Source organism: Eriocheir sinensis, unplaced genomic scaffold, assembly GCF_024679095.1.
Source record: "Eriocheir sinensis breed Jianghai 21 unplaced genomic scaffold, ASM2467909v1 Scaffold215, whole genome shotgun sequence".
Lineage (NCBI taxonomy): Eukaryota > Metazoa > Arthropoda > Malacostraca > Decapoda > Varunidae > Eriocheir > Eriocheir sinensis.
Genome location: NW_026111516.1, coordinates 451,793 through 475,377, shown reverse-complemented (window position 1 = coordinate 475,377; position 23,585 = coordinate 451,793). Strand labels below are relative to the sequence as shown.

Here is a 23,585-nt window from a genome sequence, read left to right as displayed (position 1 = left end):
GCAAGCTGGGGCGCACCTTACGGGTGCGGTACACCGCCCTGACAGAGTTTAGAGGCATTGCGCGGGCAATTTGAACGACTTTTGGCGGCGCGCAACAATTTATAAATTTGTGGGGGAAAAATCATTTATTTTTTAAAACTCCCTGATACGGGAGAGGTCAGATACGGTGCACCCGGATAACTGAGGGTTTACTTTATACAGAAAAAGTGTTCTACTCGGGGCAAGATATCATTGCTTACATCTTGCACGCCACATACTCCCCAAGAACTCTTTCAATAGAAGGGAGGTCGAGGGGGGCGAATTCCCCCAGTTAAGAGGGTCGAAGGGGGCAAAGCCCCCTCATTAAGGGAGTTGAGGGGGTGAGGTCCACCCCGTTAGGTAGGTTACGTTAGGTTAAGTTAGGTTTCCTTACTTTAAATATATGTGGCAGGCGATGTGGGGCAGCGGAAATATGAAGAGCAGGACAGGACATGGCGGCAGCAGCGGTGGTCCACTACGTGGGCTTGGTGCAATATGTGGCATGAACAAGAGTAACTGTTCACCGTTGCAACGGGGTTACTATCAGGTTGGAGGTAGCTGGTAGTCTGTAAAACAACTCGTCGGGGAACTTGTTTACTTTACTGCCGCACCCCAGCACTGCACAAGTGGATGGCATTTCGGCAGAAAGTCTGTCTTGCAGCACCAATGTGGAACAGATCAAAAGAAGAAGAAGACTGGTTTGTTTTACCTCCAACCTAGCCCCGAGCTTGAACTTGATGAGTTGTGAACCCAACCTATACCTCCTCGCTCTGCTGTCCACCAGGCATGCACAGTGGGGGAATACACAGCAGGAAAAACTTTAATTTGCCTGGGTTTGTTCTAGTTTGTCCACTTGTGATCTTTGAGAGCGGTGAGTGAAATGTACAGTAAGCAAGTTGAACCTCTCTCTGCGAGCTATTTTACGGCTGCGAGCTGATTCTTACAACACCAGTGGTAATGGGTGACAGCGAACAGCGGCACAGGCACTGAAACATCAATTATTTAGTGATTTCTGGAAAATAAACTATCTTCATAATAAAGAGCATACTATTTTGTCCAGAAATATGCAGTCAGCGTCTCAAAATTAGTAGGCGTATACCCTCTCGTTAATAATCCCCATAGTTTTGGCAATTTTATAGGAGTAAGCCTCAAAACAATGACAAAACTGGTTATCTGGCATGAGCTTCCCCCCATTCGTGCCGGATAGATGAGGTTCTACTGAGGAGGGTAGCTAAGGAGATTGACACCATCCTAATAAGTACTTGTTGGAGGATCCTTCAGAACTTCAAGGTTTTTCAGAGTGCTGAGTTCTTTGGAACTAATCATAGGCTTGTTTTTGTAACACTCAAGCTTCATGTTAGGTCAAGAAAAAACTCGAGATGCAACAATACTATGTTGCATCTCAAGAGGCTGAAAGACGTGGCATATGCTCAGAAGTGTGCAGTGACAGTCTCTAATTGGTTCAATGTGCTCAGCACCCTTGGGGACCATATAGAACTGTGGGATACCTTCAAACATGAAACTCTCTGAGATGCCAAGGAGTGCACTGGAGAGTGCCTGAGATCTAGGAGTGGATTTGCCACGGTGGAGAAGCTGGAGAATATTGAAGAGTCACGTTGCCAGGGTTGCTGGAAATCCAGACCAATCCCAGACCACTGCTGAATCTACAGATGATATTTCAGTTAACACTATTGTGGAACAAGTCAATCAACAAGACAGGGAGGAAGAAGAATGAGAACAACAGGAGGAGGAGAGGAGGGCAATACATGATGAACCCACAACATGCTTCCTCAGTCACATCCTGAGTCACATGAAGGAGTTAATCACAGGTGCAGACCCTTCCCAACGAGGAACCAATGTGATGAGGCAGCTGGTAGGAGCAGTATCAGTTTACAGTCACATGCATATGGACCAAGTTAACCAACGCAGACAGGCCCTCCTGCTGACATGTCACCCGCTACTTTGCCAGGCAAGCAGCAGCTTCACTTCAAGAGGAAGACAGCCTTCAGCAGCAAGAAGAGGAGGCAATGGAAAACATTGATGAGGATGTGAGAGGTGTTGTGAGTTCCCTGAACTTCAAAGACTTTTAGCCAGTCTCTCCCCTCCACAACTCTCGGGCTTCGTGTGCGTGCACTTCTCTTCTCTTAACCCGTAAAGCGTCATCGTAAGAGATACGTCAGCCGCTCTCAGACATTAGAGCGTTGGAGACATGTGCGATACGTCGCCCTCCTCCCATCCTTTTCCTGATAAATAATGTCCTCAAAATGTCTCCATATACTGCTCTCATACATTGCACGCACACTATATGCTGCCTCCTTGACCCTGCTAACATGAATATCATTTTTTTTTCTTTTTCCTATTATTAGTTTTCAATTTTGTAGCAGTTTCTGCTCCATTATTTTTGTGGTAGCTGCCTTATGGCGCTTTCACCCCGTTAATATGAACACATTCTAAATTCCATTACTTACTCTCCCCATTTCTAGTGTTTTTCGGTGCGAGTTGTGTTGTGGTAGTAAAACCATGTACAATATGAATTATGATATGCCTTTCATTTTATCATATGGAAAACAAATACATATTATTCAAAAAATATTTGCACTCTGAAAGGCAACACTCACACAGAGTATCTGGTGGTTGCCATCGATTTGATTTTTTGACACAAATATACACTCTCTCTCTCTCTCTCTCTCTCTCTCATACACACACACACACACACACAGAACAGACTAAGTGAGGATGTAGTATCAGTGACGAGTGTGCAAAACTTTAAGGAAAAGTTGGACAAATACAGATACGGAGATGGGACCACACGAGCGTAAGCCCAGGCCCTGTAAAGCTACAACTAGGTAAATACACACACACACATCCACATTCTCCACCCAGACAGCTGCAGAAAAGGAGAAAAAACAATTACACAAAACCAATCACACAGGAAACGGCTTTTTTCATGACTATAATTTCTTGAAGCTAAAATATGACATGTTGTTTTCCTCTCAACACAGTAACGATGTTATGCATGTCCCAAACTCACTGCTCGAAGTGTGAGAAAAAGAGGAAGCAAAAAAACTATAGGCTATACATAAGGTTTCGCTAAGTTGCTAACTTTAGTGCAGAATATCTTGTGCGCCATAACACCACTTCCAGTCAGTTCTGGGCGCAATGACTGTCATTTCCATTCCTTTCACATCATTTAACCCATAAACTGCGGAGGACTAAATGCCGGATATTTTTCCTTTCGCGAGTTAATATTAACATTATAATAAAAAGCAAAAATATACATTTAATAGTATGTCATCAATGAGAAAAATGTAATTTGATGTATTACAGCAGTTCAGAGTGGTACATGAATAATTAGAGCAAATAATAGGCCCTAAAAATTCGCGCGCTTTCCAAAGTGCGGGAAAAAAGTGACATGTCGTGTAGAATGAGGTGGAGCGGGTGGAAGCGGTGGACATCTGCCCGCGCGGCTTCTCTCTCTCTCTCTCTCTCTCTCTCTCTCTCTCTCTCTCTCTCTGCATATGTTTGTTTTTCCTCTCAATGTGCTCTTCTCTCTCTCTCTCTCTCTCTCTCTCTCTCTCTCTCTCTCTCTCTCTCTCTCTCTCTCCGGGCTGGGCCACAGATAATAATTCTTACTGCCACACTGCAATAAAGATAGATGTTCAACAAAATACAGATGTTTTTACACACACACACACACACACACACACACACTCTCTCTCTCTCTCTCTCTCTCCCTCTCTCTCTCTCTGCATTTGTTTGTTTGTTTTTCCTCTCAATGTGTTCTTCTCTCCCTCTCTCCCTCCCGACCTCTCCTGAGAGACGGACGTGACCTCACCCCGCTGCAGTCACCACAGCCTCGCTTACCCGCGTTACCCGCCTTGTCAACCCTGTGTTTTCGTTGTGCTCTTGGGTTTGCGTTTGCTTTCATGTGTGTTTATGTGTTCTTGCTTGTGAACCTTGTGTGTTGCCTGTGATTTCCCGATGCGTGTTTCATGTGTGTTTGTTTGTGGTTTCTGTGAGTGTGTCTGCCTGTGGTTGCCTCGGTGATTTGTGTTTCCGGTATTTTTGCGTGTGATTTGGCTGTTTCCTAGTGTTCTATGTGGGTTTCAGAGTGTTTCGAGTGTGTTGTTGTGTTTTTGCGTGTGATTTGGCTGTTTCCGAGTGTTCTATGTGGGTTTCAGATTGTTTCAAGTGTGTTGTGTTTCTGGTGTTTTTGCTTGTGATTTGGCTGTTTCCGAGTGTTCTACATGGGTATCAGAGCGTTTCGGGTGCGTTGTTGTGTTTCCGGTGTTTTAGCGTGTGATTTGGCTGTTTCCGAGTGTTCTACGTGGGTATCAGAGCGTTTCGGGTGTGTTGTTGTGTTTCCGGTGTTTTTGCGAGTGACTTGAGGGTGCTGAATCGTGCTTATGCTTGAGTTTCTGACTGTTTCTCGTGTGTTTCGAGTGTGTTGTTGTGATACCGAGTGTTTTCACGTGTGATTTGGGTGTGTCGGGTTGCGTGAGTTTCTCGTGTTTCTCGAGTGTTTTTTGCGTTGTGCTTGCCGACACCTCACCCTTTGAATTCCCCTGAGGATTCAATCTGCTCCTCCTCACTACACCCTCTTTAAATCCCCTAGAGGATTAACCTTTCCTACCCCCCTTTCCCTCACCTCACCTAAGCCCCCCCACCCTCGCTCACCTCACCTCCTTTCTGCTCCTCCTCACTACAAATCCCCTAGAGGATTAGCCCTTCCTACCCCTCCCTCACCTCCAAATATTTCTAAGCCCCACCCCCTCGCTCACCTCACCTCTTTCCTAACCCTCCTTCATCTCACACACCTCACCTCACTTCTTTCCTAACCCTCCTTGATCTCACACACCTCACTCACCCCCTCTTCACTCACCTCACATCCCTTCCTACTCCTCCTCTCTCTCACTTTACCTCCTTTCCTAAACCCCCTCTCACTCACCTCACCTCCTTTCCTAATCCCCTTCACTCTGTGTTTTTATCTCTTTCAGTTCAGGCAATCATTAATCATTTTCAGCTAAGATGGCGCCCAAGAAATGCAGTACTTGTAACGGTAGCTTCTCAGCTCACTTTTTTACAGGGCGTTCTGTTGTCTGTCGACTGTGCCTCTCCAGGCAGCATCTTGAGACAAGACTGCAGGAGCAAGAAGAGAAGATGGAAGCAGGTCAGAATAAAATAATAGAGCTTTCTCGCACTGTTGCCTCCTTGCAGGAATTCATCCAGGCTAACGTTGCCGTGGTGCCAAAGCCTTCTCCCACCACCCCCTTGCCCTCAGCGGTACCGTCGACACCAGCGGACAACACCATGCAGCTGGAGGGTGGTAGTGGCACCGCCCATGATGGGTTCACCGTCGTGAATGGAGGAGCCAAACCAGCCAGACAAGCAATTTATCCTGTTCATTGCTTCAACAGGTTTGCCATTCTGGAGGAGGACGAGCAGGAGAGCACCTTCCTGGTGGGTGACTCCATGATTCGCCAGCAGGTAGTTGAGTTCTGCGGCAGAGTTCCTCGTCGAAGACGAAACTATTGCTATCCTGGTGCTGGGATCGATGATATAACTGCTGCTCTTGAGGAGATCTCCCCCCAGGCTACTAATGATTCACTATTTGTTATTCACACAGGTATGAACGACGTCACCACGACCCGGTCTGAGGAACTCCTGAACAAGTACCGTAGGCTCATCCAGCAGTATAAGTCTAAGTCCCCTAACATTTTGATTTCAGGAGTTCTACCATGGACGTGGGCGGAGAGCAACTTCTTCAGTAAGGCCTTCAGCCTAAACAACCACTTACAGACTCTTTGCAGAGAGCTTGACGTGGAGTTCTTAAATGCCTGGGACAATTTCTACGGACTAAGTGAGCTCTTCCACAGGGACAGAATACACCTGTATCCCATCGGGGCAGCCAGATTCGGAAGGCTCAACGACGCAGTACGTGACACCCGATCAAAAAACGACCCTCAGCCACGTCCCTCCACCCTGCCCGTGTAAGTAGACGCTATGCATCGCAACAAACCCGTAACCGTGATCCCGCAAGTACCACCACCTCTATTACCAAGCCTCTAGATAACTTAAAAATCCTTAGTTTCAATGCGCGTAGCCTAAGAAACAAATTTGATGAACTGAGATGTCTTGCTCTAACAGAAAATTTTGACATAATTGCTATAACCGAAACATTTATCGACACCACAAATATTGATTTAAGTTCCAAATACAACATAGATGGCTACAGACTTTTCAACAAAGATCGTGTCAACCGTAGAGGCGGTGGCGTCGCCCTTTTTGTCAAAAGCTATTTGCAACCCACTGACAAAACACCAAGAGACAGTAACGTTTAACATTTGTGCATGCGAGTAAACATTGCAAAAGTCAATTTAAATATATCTGTCACCTACAGGCCTCCCGGGCAATCACTCGATGACGACCTTGACATGTACAGCATTTTAAGGCAGTCACTTAATAACAACAACTCACTGATATTAAGAGACTTTAACCTTCCCCATATCGACTGGGCGACACTGTCAGGTACAGAAGGCGAGTCACATAGAATGATTGAATTTCTAGAAGAAAATTACCTAAGCCTGAACCAACTCGACAAAATAACATACTCGACCTTGTTATAATGACCCAAGATAACCTAGTCAGTAATGTCACAGTAGGAGAACACCTCAGTTCTTGCGATCATAAATTAGTGCGCGTCGACATTAGAGCTTAAACATCAGTGACTGAAAATAAAGTAAAGGTGCCCAATTTCAAAAGAGCTAACTTCGTAGAAATCCGACAAAAACTAACAGAAATACAACTATCAGATGACGGCAATGTAGATGAAGCCTGGCTGAGCTTTAAAAATCACTTACTCACTCAGCAGAACACATTCGTCCCCTTGTGTGAGAAGCGAATTAGCACTAATAAAAGCCCACCTTGGTTTAATAGCGAAATTAAACACTCAGTCAAGGAGAGAAAATTGTTTTACAGGTTAAAGAAAGAACAAAGCACACCCGAAAACATTAGACTTTATAACGATGCCAGGCGACGAGTAAAAAGATTAGTATGTCAGGCAAAGCGTAGATATGAAGAAAATATTGCAGCCAACTGTAAAAATAGTCCGAAATCTTTCTTCAGTTACATAAACAACAGAAAGGTGATCAGAAGTGGAATTGGACTCTTAACAAACAGCGACGGTGCACTAGTGAATAAAAGCCAACACATTGCAAACCTCTTAAACAGTTACTTTTCCTCGGTGTTTAAAACTAACAGTCTTCCTCCCACTACAACTAGCACCAGTACTAATGTAAATCTCGAGCATGCATTGCCTAATTTTGAAATAACAACAGATGAAGTCCTTAAAGCTCTCCATTCACTTAAAACAAATAAAAGTCCCGGACCCGATAAAGTATATCCTATATTGCTTAAAGAAACAAAGAGCAAAATAGTCTCCTCCCTCACAACCGTATTCAATATGTCCTTGCGACAAGGCATCGTCCCTTTGGATTGGAAAAAGGCTAATGTGACACCGATTTTTAAGAAAGGAGACAAAAAAATACCAGGTAACTACCGACCCATTAGTCTAACTTCAGTTGTAGGTAAGCTACTTGAGAGCATAATTACAGACAAAATTGTGAGTTACCTCGAAAGCCACTCATTAATTGGGGATTCACAACATGGCTCCCGTAACAAAAGATCCTGCCTATCAAACCTATTGACCATTTATAACGACCTCTTCTCAGTTTATGACGTAACCAAATCATTAGATGTACTCTATCTTGATTTCCAGAAAGCGTTTGATAAAGTCCCACATCATAAATTACTTTATAAATTAGAGCAAATAGGTATTGACAGTCAAGTAAACCAATGGATCGCAAATGGTTGAGCAACAGACAACAAAGAGTGGTGATTGACGGATTTAACTCAGAGTGGGTGCCGGTCACTAGTGGCGTCCCTCAGGGCTCGGTTCTTGGCCCAGTGCTCTTCATTATTTACATCAACGACATGGATGTTGGACTCAATAATCACATTAGTAAATTTGCAGACGACACAAAGATTGGTAACTCGGTTCTCACTGACTAAGACAGGCAAAGCCTCCAAGAGGATTTGCACAAAATTTCAGCTTGGTCAGATAGATGGGAGATGCCCTTTAACGTAGACAAGTGCCAGGTCCTTCAAGTTGGAACAAGAAATAAGAAGTTCGATTATGAAATGCGCGGCATTAAACTCACAAGCGTCCAATGCATTAAGGACCTGGGGGTCAAAATCACGTCAAACCTCAAATTCTCACATCAATGCATCGATGCAGCAAATAAAGCGAACAGAATGTTGAGCTTCATTAAAAGAAACTTTTTATTCAAGAATAAAGATGTAATACTTCCGCTCTACAATAGTTTAGTCAGACCCCACTTGGAATATGCAGTACAATTTTGGTCTCCCCACCATGCAAAAGACATTGCTAAAGAAGGTGTTCAGCGTCGGGCAACAGAAATGATCCCTTCCTTGCGCAACAAATCATACGAAGAAAGGCTTTCCACCCTTAACATGTTCTCTCTTGAGAAACGTCGCCTCCGAGGAAAACTGATCGAATGTTTTAAAATACTTAATGGTTTCACGAATGTAGACAGAACAAAATTGTTTATGATCGATGACACTTTGCGAACGAGGAACAATGGCATAAAACTCAAATGTAGACAAGTAAATTCAGACTGCACCAAATTTTTCTTCACCAACGTTGTAGTGTGAGAATGGAATAAGCTCCCACCGTCAGTGGTCCAATTTAACACGATTGATTCCTTTAAAAACAAGCTCGACCGTCACTTCCTTGAACTTAATATTAACTAGAGTAGAAAAGCAACGTTTTGGAGCCATCTGATTAGTGTAGATTCACTTAGGTTTAAGGACAGACCACCTAGTCTGGACCATGGGGTCTGTGTGATCTGATTGTCTATATAATTCTATATAATTCTCTTTCTCTCTGCATTTGTTTGTTTTTCCTCTCAATGTGTTCTCTCTCTCTCTCTCTCTCTCTCTCTCTCTCTCTCTCTCTCTCTCTCTCTCTCTCTCTCTCTCTCTCTCTCTCTCTCTCTCTGCATTTGTTTGTTTTTCCTCTCAATGTGTTCTCTCTCTCTCTCTCTCTCTCTCTCTCTCTCTCTCTCTCTCTGCATTTGTTTGTTTTTTCTGCTCAATGTGTTCTTCTCTCTCTCTCTCTCTCTCTCTCTCTCTCTCTCTCTCTCTCTCTCTCTCTCTCTCTCTCTCTCTCTCATTTGAGAGAGAGAGAGAGGCCTGATTTATCACCCCACCCTCCTCCCTATGTGTGTGTGTGTGTGTGTGTGTGTGTGTGTGTGTGTGTGTGTGTGTGTGTGTTGAATGGTGTGTGTGTGTGTGTGTGTGTGTGTGTGTGTGTGTGTGTGTGTGTGTGAGTGTTGCATGATAATAACCACAGACATCTCGATCTTGTCCATTTCACGTGTGATCGTGTCCGACTCCAGTCATTGTCCTGGTCTTACACGTATAGGACACACACACACACACACACACTGAGTGTTTGGATGAGTGAAGGAAGGGAGGGAAAGAGGGTGGGATGGAGTGTGTGTGTTCACACTTACAGGCCTGTCGTATCTTCCTGCCAGCTCACCCTTCTCTCTCTCTCTCTCTCTCTCTCTCTCTCTCTCTCTCTCTCTCTCTCTCTCTCTCACAATCAGGTAATGAACTATAATGATGTAAAAAAAAAGCTGATTTACACCATGGACCAACACACACACACACACACACACACACACACACACACACACACACACCTGCGTGCAAAGAGGCTTACTGTTACGTATTATATCCAAGTTATAATGAATTACACATGACATAATTCCTTCCTCCAAGTTTCAGCTTTATGTAAACATTAAAAATTTGTAATCTAGTCTGCCTTGACAACCTCCATTTTCTCTTCCACTACCACGTTTTCTATTATGTTAGGGTAGATTACTACCCGGCGGGTCAGGAGAGTTTCCAGGCACCTCCTACATTTCCACAAACATTCGAATGAGGGCCTTATCGTAGAATTTCAGGTTCTGGTGAAGGTATGACTAAGTTGCCAGCGATCACGAGAACACATTTGAAAGGAAGTGAGCCAGGAAAATTCAAAACATACGACGCGAAAATTCATGATTATATAAGCGATCATAGTGTCACGGGATCGGAGAGGCTTGATTATATAAGCGATTGCAGCGGTTTAAGGGTTAAGACTGGTTTCGCCAAGAAAAAAAATCCAAGATGTAGCCGGCACTGGCGAAACCACAAAGTGCCAACGCTTTATGGGTTGAGGTGGGGAGACGCCAGGGTATAGAAGAAGAAAAAAAAATTTCTTCGATTTCCTGATTTAATAACACAGTGTTTAGAGACACAGTGAAAGTAAAATAGGTAAGTTTGACTGACTTCGGCTGAATACTTTTCTATGTCTACAAAAAGTTTTGATAAGTAAAAATATTATCAAAAATATACCGATCTTTTGCATGACATCAGCTTCTTAGTTTTCAATCAATATCCACGAAAAGTTAACTCTGAATAAAGCGGCAATGAATATGTTCAGCAAAAAGTAATAAAAGCTAAATTTTCCTACATTCAGAGCTCTCAAACTTTTAATTTCTCGTGTATAGTACATCTGTACGAGCAATTTTTTGGCTTCAATATGCTTTTTACAGAGAAGTTTTTATTTTCAAAATATATTGAGAACTTTTTGCATCATGTCATCAAATCCACTGATAACTTCAGTTTTGAGATATGGCCCATTTTCTGCCAAAGTATGTTCTATGCTGCAGCTGTATGTATATTATAAGGTTTTTGTTGGTAATAAATATTTTATTTTAGGTTTATCATTGTTTTCATATGTATAAAGAAGTCCTAAACCTAATTGGCACCTGGTCCCCTCCCATAAAAATGGGATATTAGTCATTCTAGATTTTTTTTTTTTTTTTTTTTTTACGTGTTAAAGTCTATAGCGCCAGTAGGCTTTCTTCAGGTGCCTGGTGGTTGACCGCAGCCCATCATACCACAGGCAAGTGTTTATAGTAGCGCCATCCATTCTTGGCTCATGCTGCCCCCCGGAGCGCATTCTTGATTCACTTGGACGGTTTCCTCTAGAGTCCAGGTTGATGGGTGGTCTTCAGGACAGCATGTGTGTAGTCTTAGGCCAGTCAGCGGTGACTGAAAAATCCCAGGTGGTAGCGGCGGCTTCAAACCCGCGTTGTCCAGAACGCAGTGAATGCGGGGCCCATACGCTAACCATTCAGCCACCTTCCTCTTTGTCGCCAGGTTTAGTTAAAACCACCTGTAATTCGTGCTGGACACCGTCTCCTTTGTCTTTTTCTCTATTCTGGAAATTGTTCTTCTTTGTGATGGAAAGTAAAACAAGAGAGAAAGACATTCAGCAGTTGAAGAAAGTGTCAACGCTCCCTCCTCTCAAAGCGTATGAGGAGACACCGAGTGTGTCACTCACTGATGCGCCTCATTCACCACCCAGAGGTGATTGATATTGACATATGGTGGTCTTTATTATTAAACACGACCAGAACTTAAAAAACAAAAATTAAATAATGCTTCAAAATCCTCCAGTCATGAGCAACAACAAAACACGTGCGTAACATGCGGCGGGGCTCTTTAAATGAAGGTAAACAAAGCCAAATTAGAGATGGAAGGAATTGAAATATCAACACGCCATTTTCACAGAAAATTGGGAACATTTCAAAACTGTTAAAACCCAAATTTCGATGTCAGAGTAAAAAATAGCAATTTTTGTGAGTCTCCTCACTTTAAGGTAAATATTTTGAATTGAACTTCCACAATGCTTATTTTGTGTTTTTCCAACTTCAAAAATGCCAGCAGTGTGTATTTGTCTTTTATTTCCCTACTTAAGGGTATTTAGGGGTAATGGGGGAAGGGGGGTAGAGGACTTTGGGTAAGGGGTGGAAGAAAACAAAGGCTTTCAATAGTCCCTGTACTGCAAAATTTTTCTAATGTGGTTGTGGTGGGGACTCATAAAGCATGTTGTACAGTTCATCCACATTAGATGTGGATGAACTGTACAACACGCTCTTCCAGCATCGGTGCCATATTCCACCTGCCACCACCAGCAATGTAGTGGCCAAGTGATTGCTGCTTAGTAAATTGAAGTGACAAATGCAGTCCTGAGTTATTGTTCTTCAAAAGGATTTCTATTTCCAATCATAATCAAGAAGACAAAGATGGCACAGTATCCTAATTTAGACTCAATTGATAATCAGGTGAAGCGCTGAAGAAAACAGTTTAGTAAGCTAAAAGAGGAATCATGATATGAAATTCACCTGTGTTAGCACAGTTTGGGGTCAGCCATAGATATCTTTTAAGGTACCCTTTAGGGCCTGAAATCTGAAATATCATACTGGTTGAGAATCTCTTATCTGAAATTCCTGGGACCGAAGGTGTTGTGGATTTTGGAATATTTTTATTGGAATCTAAATAAAATGAAGGGGATTATTCATGAGAGGGTAGCCTATTAATTTCAAGATGCTGACTGCTTATATCTGGACAAAATATGATGCAGTTTATTATGGAGACAGTATTTTTCTCCGGCAACCACTAAATGATTGACTTTTCAGTGTCTATTGTGCACCCGCTGACACCCGTTGCCACAACCACAAAACAGCTCGCTGAGAGGTTCAACTTACTTACTGTTTCTATATTTCACTTAATGCTTGTAAAGATCACAAGTGGACAAACTAAAACAAAACCAGGCAAATTAATGTTTTTCCTGCTGTGTGTTCCCCCAGTGTGCATGCATATTGAACAGCAGAGCAACTTATTTCTGCAAGGAGAAATTTCTCGCAACACTGGCTTGACCGCCGTCGCCGCCATATTCCGTCCTGCGCTGCATATTTCTGCTGCCCTACACTGCGTGCCAAATAAATTTTAACTAGCCAAACATAACTTTACGTAACCTACCTAACGGGGGGGGCTTCGCTCCCTCGACCCCCCTTCCATTTGCGACGGAAAAGCAATACGGCAATGAGTTGTATGGACATGAAATATACTTCATATATGGAGCTTCACCTCTCTCGACCCCCTTCTATTTTCCAGAAGTCACCTGTTACTGCACTGCATTCAGGGACTAAAAAGAATCCACGTTGTACGTGACCAAAGGAGGCTACCCTCTCTTGAATATTACCCAAAATGAAACTGAAATAAGTCAACATTTTATGTTTAAAGTAATGTACAAGTAAAGACGCTAGTCATGTTACACTCATACATGTAATTCAGATTTCACATTAAAATAAGTTTTTGTACTTATTGTACGAAAAACAACATGATAATATAGTGCTGAAAACAAATGCAATTGGACACGAGCGCACAGGTGCTATTTCTCCGAGTTTAAGACGCGGACTGAGACTAGGGTTGCCAACTTGCCCTCTCCTTAACCCTTTCAACATGAGGATGCATATACTGCATCCTTGCTCTCTATCATCTGACTGACGTCAGATGATAGAGTCGGTTAATCAGCATCTTCCCCACCTCTTCATGAGCCGTCACCCGGCAAAGGTCTGTGGTCCCTCCTCGGAGGGACGTACGCGCTTAACCCTGACAGCCTCCATATAGCCCATGTCCATGTTGAGAAAAAAAAAAAAAAAAAAAAGAGAAAAAAAAATGCATCACATCAACATTAAAAAAAAATTCGGATTTTGGAGGTTTTCAGATTTTTGAATTCTGGATTAAGGATTTTCAACCTGCATATAATTTTGTGGACTAATACTGAATAAAAATCTGCAAAATGCAATATACTACTTACAGTTACACAAAAAGTTACTCTTCTTTGGTGATCGCAGGTGTGGGGCTTGTTGCTGAAGAACAAGGTCTGTATGAGAGAGCACAGCCCCTGTGGTGGTTGTAGGTGATGGCATGAACGATGAGAGTCTGTATGGTGACTGGAGACGCCAAGATGTGTCTTGATGCATGGTTGCACCTCAGCCTCTTCGTTTAAACTTGTCAGCGACTAAAAGAAAATTAATAAATAATTATACAATTATATCATGAACATTGTCATGGCCCCTCTTATAAGTTATGGTGGCAGTTTTCTTAGAATGTAGAGGCAAACCAAATTATTTTTTGTAAGAAACTGAGATACATTAAAAACAAAATAATAGGTTTAAAAAATAGTACGGCCAGAGAATTGATGAACGAAAAAGAAAATACAAGGGGGTGAAGGCATGCATGTTGAAATAAGTGAATAAGTGATTGACATATGGAAAGAGTATATTAAGTAGCTAGTGAGTGAAAGGAAGGGAAGCAACTGGGATGTGTTAAGAAAGGAGAGCATGTAGATATTGACAGAGAGAGTGACATAAAAAGGATAAATAAGGATAGTGGTGGAGGGGTTGGGGATTGACAAAATGCTGAAGTATGGATGTGAAATGCTGGAAGGGGAACTACTGCTTTCCTTGGAAACCTTTGGAGTGTCTGAGAATTGGAAGAAAGCTACAATTATTCCACTATGCATAGGGAAGAGAAAAGAAATGAAAGCATCAGTTATAGCAGTATTCAGAGGTGGGCAAGTGCGATACTTAGTGCGGTAGTACCACATCACAAGAAAAGTATCGCACTACCACAGACTTTCTGAAAATATCGCACTACCGCGGACCACACTAAAAAATCCTGCGGTACTTTTTGAGGTAGTACTTAGAAAACTATCGAAGACATTTGCAGTGTGGCATGCTCACAGATTTTATTTATTTATTTATTTTTTTTACAGTGAATCGGACTCAATCAGTCAATCGGTATCAGTCATCAGAATCAGTGATTCAATCATTCTGACTTTTCAGTTATTGTTCAAAGTAAAATACTAAATGAATAACTCGGAGGAAATCTGTTCATCACTCAACCCAAGGCGGCGCTCCATGACTGCCTCTGACGATGACTGTACATGGCACTGAACAAGCAAGCACTAACATGATCGCCACTCAATCTCATGTCCCGCACAATTTTTTCTTTGATGCATAACATAGACCACAGTGCATACTATACGTATCTGTTTTTTAACTTCATTGTAACTTCTCTATTTTCTCTCTCTCTCTCTCTCTCTCTCTCTCTCTCTCTCTCTCTCTCTCTCTTTTCAATGTAGCCAAGATCAATATTATTTTATTATAATAATAAAAATAATAATAATAATAATAATAATAATAATAATAATAATAATAATAATTTATCATTATTATTATTATTATCTCCCTGTAAAAATTTCCACATGGTTTCTTCGCTGAGGCAGGAGACGCCAGTGCTTAGAGCTTTCCCACGGTCGAGGTCTCGCTATTACCAGTTGCAGTTGATGTGTTTTGTCTTAATATGTTGGAGAGTTTGAATAATGTTTCACTATTCCCATCATGATTTTCCTATATTAGTAATCTTTTGTTTTCGCTCAAACTCCGGAGAATTCCTCCCCTTCCTACCCTCCTCCCCTTCCCCTTCACTCCCCCATATCCTCCCTACCATTCCTCCCTGGCTAGTGCTACTGCAGCTGTCACACCATCCTTCCTTCCTTCCTTCCTTCCCACCCCCCACTTCCTCCTCTCTCACATGACGCTGATTTCCTCCTCCCTCGGAAAGTTGCATTCCCTTCCCTCCCCCTCCTCCCCTGTCCCCCCCTTCCACCTCCCTTACCTCCCTCTCTTCCCCAGTCCTCCTTTATTTTTTTTTTGTATATCACAAGTTATTAGTTAGTCAATGGATAGCCAGGATAGGCATTGAAGTATTTTTTTATATTGACTAGTGTCTACAAATACCGCTGTACCGCACACCAGATAACACAATATGAAAGAAAAAATATGGGACCGCACAACCGCAACCGCACTACTCCGGGAAAAGTACCGCATTACCGCAGGTAATGTAGGAGTAGGTAGGAAGACACCTACCGAATGGGCGTGAGCTACTCCTGGTGAGGATATATGGGAAGCGAGGAGGGTGCTGAAGCCCTTCAAAGACCCTTCCCATGTCCTCACTAACCGTTTCCCTTTTGTCTCATCAACACCAGAGAGCAGTTCAGCATGCTCTCTAAAGACAGTTCCTCTTCTTTCTACACCACACTACATTCACAAAACACACGCACCTTTTCCCAAAATTCAAAATTCAACATGGCGAAAAAAATAACTGCCTCGGAGTCCCCGCCTGAGGGGGGGGGACCATAAATTCCCCCAGTGAGGACTACCCTTCTAGCTGCCGACTTGAGATGTGTCCTGATAACTCCTCGAACCTCCTCCTTATCAATTTCTGCAACATTCGCGGTCTTGGTTCTAATTTCCATTCTGTGGAACATCATCTCTCCTCCTCTAAACCTCACCTTCTCTTCCTCACCGAAACACAGGTTTCTGAGGCTACTGACAGCAACCTCTACTCTGTTCCCTCCTACTATCTCTATCCTAAATTTCAATCCAAAGCTGGATGTTGCGCCTACGTGCACAACGACATCACTTGCTCTTGTGCCCACGACCTTGACTCTTCTGAATTTTCCACCATCTGGTTAAGACTTCATTGTCATTCTATTACTAAATACATCTGTGCTGTTTATCTTTCACCTAACTCTACTAACTATGTAAAACTCTTTGACTATTTGAACTCTAAAGTGGAGCGCATCTTGACCCACTCTCCCTTCGCTGAAATCTCCATCTTGGGAGATTTCAATGTTCACCACCAGCTTTGGCTTTCATCCTCTTTCACTGACCAGCCTGGTGAACAAGCCTTCAACTTTGCTCTCCTCAACGACCTAGAGCAGTTGGTTCAGCACCCTACTCGTATTCCCGACCGTCTTGGAGACAGGCCCAACATTCTAGACCTCTTCCTTACCTCTAATCCTTCTGCTTACTCTGTCAAACTGTTCTCTCCGTTGGGCTCCTCCGATCATAACCTTATTTCTGTATCCTGTCCTATCGCTCCTGTACATCCTCTGGACCCACCAAGGAGGCGATGCTTCTGGCATTTTGCTTCAGCTCGGTGGGATGACCTGAGGATGCACTTTTCCGATTTCCTGTGGAATTATTACTGCTTCCAGGAGAGAGACCCCTCTGTGTGTGCTCTGCGCATCACAGAGGTGATTGTCTCTGGAATGGAGGCATACATTCCACGTACTTTCTCTACTCCTCATGCTAAAAAGCCTTGGTTTAATCATGCTTGTTCTCGTGCTATTAAAGATAGAGAGGCAGCTCACAAAAGGTTCCAGAGCCTTCGAACTCCCACTAACTTTGATCTATACATTTCTGCCCGGAATCGTGCCAAATCTATTCTCCGACTTACCAAAACTTCTTTTATAAATAGAAAATGTCAACACCTTGCTTCTTCTAATTCTTCCCGTGACTTCTGGCATCTAGCCAAAAATATCTCCTCCAATTTCACTTCTTCCTCTTTCCCTCCTCTCCTTAACCCTGACGGCAGCACTGCCATCTCATCTGTCTCTAAGGCTGAACTCTTCGCTCAAACTTTCTGTAAGAACTCCACCTTGGACGATTCTGGGCATATTCCTCCTACTCATCTCCCCTCTGACTCCTTTATGCCTGTTATTAAGATTCTTCCTAATGATGTTTTCTATGCCATCTCTGGCCTCAACTCTCAGAGGGCTTATGGACCTGATGGAGTGCCTCCTATTGTCCTTAAAAACTGTGCTTCTGTGCTGACACCCTGCCTGGTCAAACTCTTTCGTCTCTGCCTATCAACATATAATTTTCCTTCCTGCTGGAAGTATGCCTTTGTACAGCCTGTGCCTAAGAAGGGTGACCGCTCCAATCCCTCAAACTACCGCCCAATAGCTTTACTTTCATGTCTATCAAAAGCTTTTGAATCAATCCTTAACCGGAAGATTCAAAAGCACCCTTCCACTTCTAATCTTCTATCTGATCGCCAGTATGGATTCCGTAAGGGGCGTTCTACTGGCGATCTTCTTGCTCTCTTAACTGACTCTTGGTCATCCTCTCTTAGCCGTTTCGGTGAAACTTTCTCTGTTGCGCTAGACATATCGAAAACCTTCGATAGAGTCTGGCACCACTCTTTGCTTTCTAAACTGCCCTCTTTCGAATTCTATCCCTCTCTCTGTTCCTTTATCTCCAGTTTCCTTTCCGGCCGTTCTATCTCTGCGGTGGTAGACGGTCACTGCTCTTCCCCTAAAACTATCAACAGTGGGGTTCCACAGGGCTCTGTCCTATCACCCACTCTCTTCCTGTTATTCATCAATGATCTTCTTTCCATAACAAACTGTCCTGTCCACTCGTACGCTGACGACTCCACTCTGCATTATTCAACTTCTTTCAATAGAAGACCATCACAACAGGAAGTACACAACTCCAGACTGGAGGCTGCAGAATGCTAAGGCTCTTCGTCTCATCAGCTCTCCTCCTCATACTGATAGTCTTCTACCTCTTAAATTCCGCCGCAATGTTGCCTCTCTTTCTATCTTCTATCGATATTTCCACGCTGACTGCTCTTCTGAACTTGCTAACTGCATGCCTCCCCCTCCGGCCCCTGCACTCGACTTTCTACTCATGCTCATCCCTATACTGTCCAAACCCCTTATGCAAGAGTTAACCAGCATCTTCACTCTTTCATCCCTCACGCTGGTAAACTCTGGAACAATCTTCCTTCATCTGTATTTCCTCCTGCCTACGACTTGAACTTTTTCAAGAGGAGGGTATCAGGACACCTCTCCTCCCGAAACTGACCTATCTTTCGGCCACCTCTTTGGATTCTTTTTAGGAGCAGTGAGTAGCGGGCTTTTTTTTTTATTAATGTTTGCTTTTTTGTGCCCTTGAACTGTCTCCTTTGCTGTAAAAAAAAAATATATATATATATATAAAAATAAAATATATATATATATATATATATATATATATATATATACACACAGTACCCTCTCGAGTTTCGCGCTTGCTTCATTCCGAAGGTATGGCGCTAAACTCGAGGATCGCGAAACTCGAGGTATTGAAATACATGAAAAAGTGATTATTGGTTCCGGCCCGTGGAAAAAAATTGCCTTTTTTTTCGACTTGACTCCCTTGTTATCACAATTTTTTCGACTTTACTTTCTTGTTATCTCAAAATACGTACCTTCGTAATAGGCAAAAAATGGTAAATGAGAACAGGTCGTTCTGAAGCCGCAGTTGAAGGCGGCTGCCTTACAATTGGCTGAATACACGCTTGTGATCCACGTGGTGTTGTCTGCTAAAGTAAGGGCGGTTGCTCGCGGTCACCTGAGGGACAGTTGGACAAAGCTATAGCTTCTGATAGTTTTCTGTGTGTTATGATATAATCTGCTAACTCTTTCTGTTATATATCATTAAATCACTAACATCATGATTGACTTGTCAATGCCTGTTGAACGTAAACCGCCGCCGCAATCGCAAAATAGCTTGCAGAGAGGTTCAACTTGTTTACTGCTTCCATATTACCCTCACCGCTCACAAAGACCACAAGCGGACAAAAAAGTACAAATCCAGGCAAATTAACACTTTTAATGCTGTGTATTCCCACAGCGCGCATGCGTGGTGGACAGCAGAATGACTAATTTCAGCGGGGAGATATTTCTCGCAACACCAGCCAGTGTATAGTGGACCTTCTTCTTCTTCTTTTGACCTGTAATGTTTTGTATCGCTTCTCAGGTCCTCCTTCTCCACATTTTTATACTTCACAACATGCACTTAGAGCCGCTTTCAGTCATTTTGTTTGTATTGATCGTTATCAGTCGCGGGGATCGCCACTAGTATTTCCACATGAAACTGGCCGATGGGTAGTGATGTGATGTGATGGTGTCGGAGGTATTGCCTTTACAACGGCACCTCGTGGCGGCTGCTGGGTTAGCCTCGCCCCGCACCTTACCACACACTCAACAATTGTCGCTTCGTCTGCAGCCACCATCCCCATAAGCCAATTTCACGTGGAAAACTATAGCGTCGATCGCCGCCATTAGTAACGATCAAAACAAACAGTGACTGTGAAAGCGGCCCTTGTTTACTTCACAGTGCGCACTTAGTTACACTTCACCCAGATCTTAGGTGTTTTTCTGTTCTTTTCTTTCCCTGAATTTGGTTTTCTATGCCCTTTTGCTATTTTCCACTGTTACTTTTCACCGTCGCTGACATGCATTACAGGTCAAAAGAAGAAGAAAAAGAGGAAAACAACACCGGGAGATCTACAATTTTCATAGACTTGAGAAAAAAGTTTTTTGGACTGTGGTTCCCCAGCACGGGGTGTTCTCTTATCTTGTTAATCAAGTAGTAAGCAAAGCAGTTCTGCCAGTCCATTTTACGAGTCTCTTGGTGGGCCACCTTCCACTGCTCCTCACTCCTCAGCCATTGCTGTCTTCTGTTTGTTTACATGCAGCCGTTCGGTACCCACGTACCCACGCTAGTATTCACAACCGTTTTCCATTCATACGGACAACCAACAACTCGCTCCCGGTTGGGTATACGGGCAACCGTGGTTGCCCATAGCCCCAATGGTTGGACACCGCCTTTTGAGGCAGCACGCATGACGCCGACGGTAGGTAGACGCGACCCGTAAATGTCAAAGCAACGCGAAACTCGTGGCGGTAATGCGCGAAAGTCATGATGGTAAGAATTTAGTACTAAGCGCTAAACTCGAGGATCGCGAAACTCGGATAGCGTGAAACTCGAGAGGGTACTGTATATATATATATATATATATATATATATATATATATATATATATATATATATATATATATATATATATATATATATATATATATATATATATATATATATATATATATATATATATATATATATATATATATATATATATATATATATATATATATATATATATATATATATATATATATATATATATATATATATATATATATATATATATATATATACCCTAAGCGCCAATTTTTAAAACGTCAGAAATCGCTTCCAAAGTTTTGGAAATGTAAAACATGAATAACTTTCTTGTCATTGAAGCTAGGAGCATTTTGAAAACATCATTTTTAAGTATTTTTCAAGACAAAACCACTGATTTTAGTTTTAGAAAGATTAAACAAAAACAAATAAGTAGACAAACAAACAAGCAAACAACAAGTAGACAAACAAACAAACAACAAGCACAGAAATAAACAAACAACAAGAAGACAAACAGACAAACAACAAGTACACAAACAAAGAAACAAGTAGACTAACAAACAAGCAAATGAACTCTTTATGACACCATGAGCATATTCAGTCACACAAAGTATTAATGTCTTGATTATTAAAACAAAAGAAAACATAACGGTGTCAAACAAGCAAACAAACACACAAACAAACAAATAAAAACACAGTTGCTTGGAACTAGTTTTGTGTGTTTCTAGGCAATAAGAAGTCAATTCTATTACTGGTTGTGTATTATTCTGCCTCTGTTGTCATCCAGACACAACCCAACAATAATAACAACAAGCAAAAAAGCAAACAACAAACAAAACAGGTAAGCGGTTATTCGTTTTCATGCTATTTTTTTCTCTCAAAGCCCGAGTCATCACGCAAAGTATTACTGGTTTGATTACGAACACCAAAAAAACTATGACGGAGTGTCGATCAAGCAAACAATCTTAATCAACAAACAACCAACACAGTAATGTTGGAAATTAATTTTGTTTGTTTCTAGACACTAATAACTCGAATCTAATACTGATTGTGTAAAAATTCTGCCAAAGTTGTCTGCCAGACACAACCAAACACACATAAACAAGCAAACAACAAACATACAAAAAACAGATAATCGGTTACTCGTTTTCTTGGTATTTTTTTTCTCCCCAAGCCTGAAGTCCATTCAGGAAATGATTGTTTAATGTGCAATAATAATGATACTAAACAAAAACAAAAACATAAAAACAAACAAACAACATACAATGCAAACAGCCAACATAAAATCGCCTCAGCGGTGTTTTGATCAAACATTGCACTAACCGAATGGATAATGATTCTGCTTATTGTTAACTGTACACCCAAACAACCAAACAAAAAAAGCGAACAAACAAACGATTAGTAAAATTAATATTAAACTCTACTGTTTCATTAAAAAAATAGCTATTCTAATGTTTACCACTCGCTTGCATGGCTACAGTGCGCGGGGTAGGGGAGCACACGTCACCACCACCACCACCGCAGCCGGGAGCTTGGGACACTCCTCCGAGGCACGTTTCGCCAGGGCACGCAAGTCGAGTGAGTGTGCAGTTTTACCTCTCTGGTTTCAGAGCGTTTTGACCGTATTGCGAGTGGCGTTTTGTCCTTTCCAACATGCTGAGATTGAAGTAGAAGGGTGAAAATAGTGCTATATGTGCTTAACTCCAAACCGGCTATTGTGTCGCTTGGGACACTTCTCCACGCGGGGCCTCATATACAGTCATCCCTCAAATAGTACAGGGGTTAGGGACCCAGGACCTCCATACTATTCGAAAATCCGTATAAAATTAGTGTCCCCTCTAGAAACACTCCTGGGCACTCCTACCGAATCCGAGTCCTACCTGGCTCAGCTGTTACCCACGGGCGCAAGTTGCCAGTTATGCATTTTCTGCTGCAGTCACAGTGTAGTATTACCACAATAGGGGTGTCGAAGGGGGCGAAGCCCCCCCGTTAGAGGTCAGGATATCTAAAATTCGTTTGGAGTAGTTTAAATATGCGTCCCTTAACTATATAATATGGAGACGTAATGTCGTATTTTGGAGGTGAGGAGTCAATCTCCACAATTACTGTTTCGTATCTTATTTCAAGTAAGAATTAGAGAGCAATAGAAACTGTGGTAGAGAGTAGGAGAGAGTGTGAGTGTATGACATGGCTCGCTCGCTGACAATGTGGAAGGGAGCGCTGCCAGGACGGCTCCGTTGCCCAGCGTGGAAACACTACAGCAGAAAATGCATAACTGGCAACTTTGGCCGGTGAGTAGAAGCTGAGCCAGGCGGGACCCGGATTCACGTGGTAAGCTCTCCCTACCGCAACTTAACTCATACCAAAACGTAATTTCTTCTAAATCTGAATTCTTCTGCAAGGTGAATAGCTTTCTCAAACGCTTTGGGGTGCATTCAGCAGGTGTTTTGGCTTGTCTCTTGGGTCCCATGTTCATGTTATGTGGTAATTGAGAAGCGTAGCTAAACTAGGTTTCCATCAACAAGAGAGCAGCTAGCGACTCATGAGAGTCACGAGAGTGAGCAAAAATCGCTCACTCCCACGACTCTCATGAGTCTCTCAATGGCTCGCTAGTTTGTGTTTCCATGGACACAATGAAGCGAATGAGATGCAACCAAAAAAGCTCAGAGGGTATAAAAACGATGTGGCAGCACCCCGCCCCGATAAAGAACTGTCTGTTCACTGCTTCCAGCTACAGGCCGTCTATTGAGACAAAGGCCTGTTTCCCCTTGTGAGGGGATAAATCTTCAACAACAACAACAACAACTTCCGAGTTCAGTGTACTCCCGGACTTGGTAGCGTCAACACGTCTCCCCCACCGTCTAAGCAACAGCTCTCGCGGGCGAGCGATTGAGCTGCTCTGCTTCCTGCCAGTCCCAGCGCCACGTGTCAGTGTTC

At 42.7% G+C, this 23,585-nt stretch overlaps 1 protein-coding gene across 1 annotated transcript in view; it reads right to left on the bottom strand.

Annotated features, from left to right (window-relative positions):
• LOC126990856 (uncharacterized) overlaps positions 1 to 23,585 on the bottom strand; it is a 55,570-nt gene that overhangs the window by 5,114 nt on the left and 26,871 nt on the right. Inside the window, exon 3 of the mRNA XM_050849509.1 lies at positions 13,820 to 14,023. Coding sequence (XP_050705466.1) covers positions 13,820 to 14,023 — 204 coding nt within the window. The remainder of the gene's footprint in view (positions 1 to 13,819; positions 14,024 to 23,585) is intronic.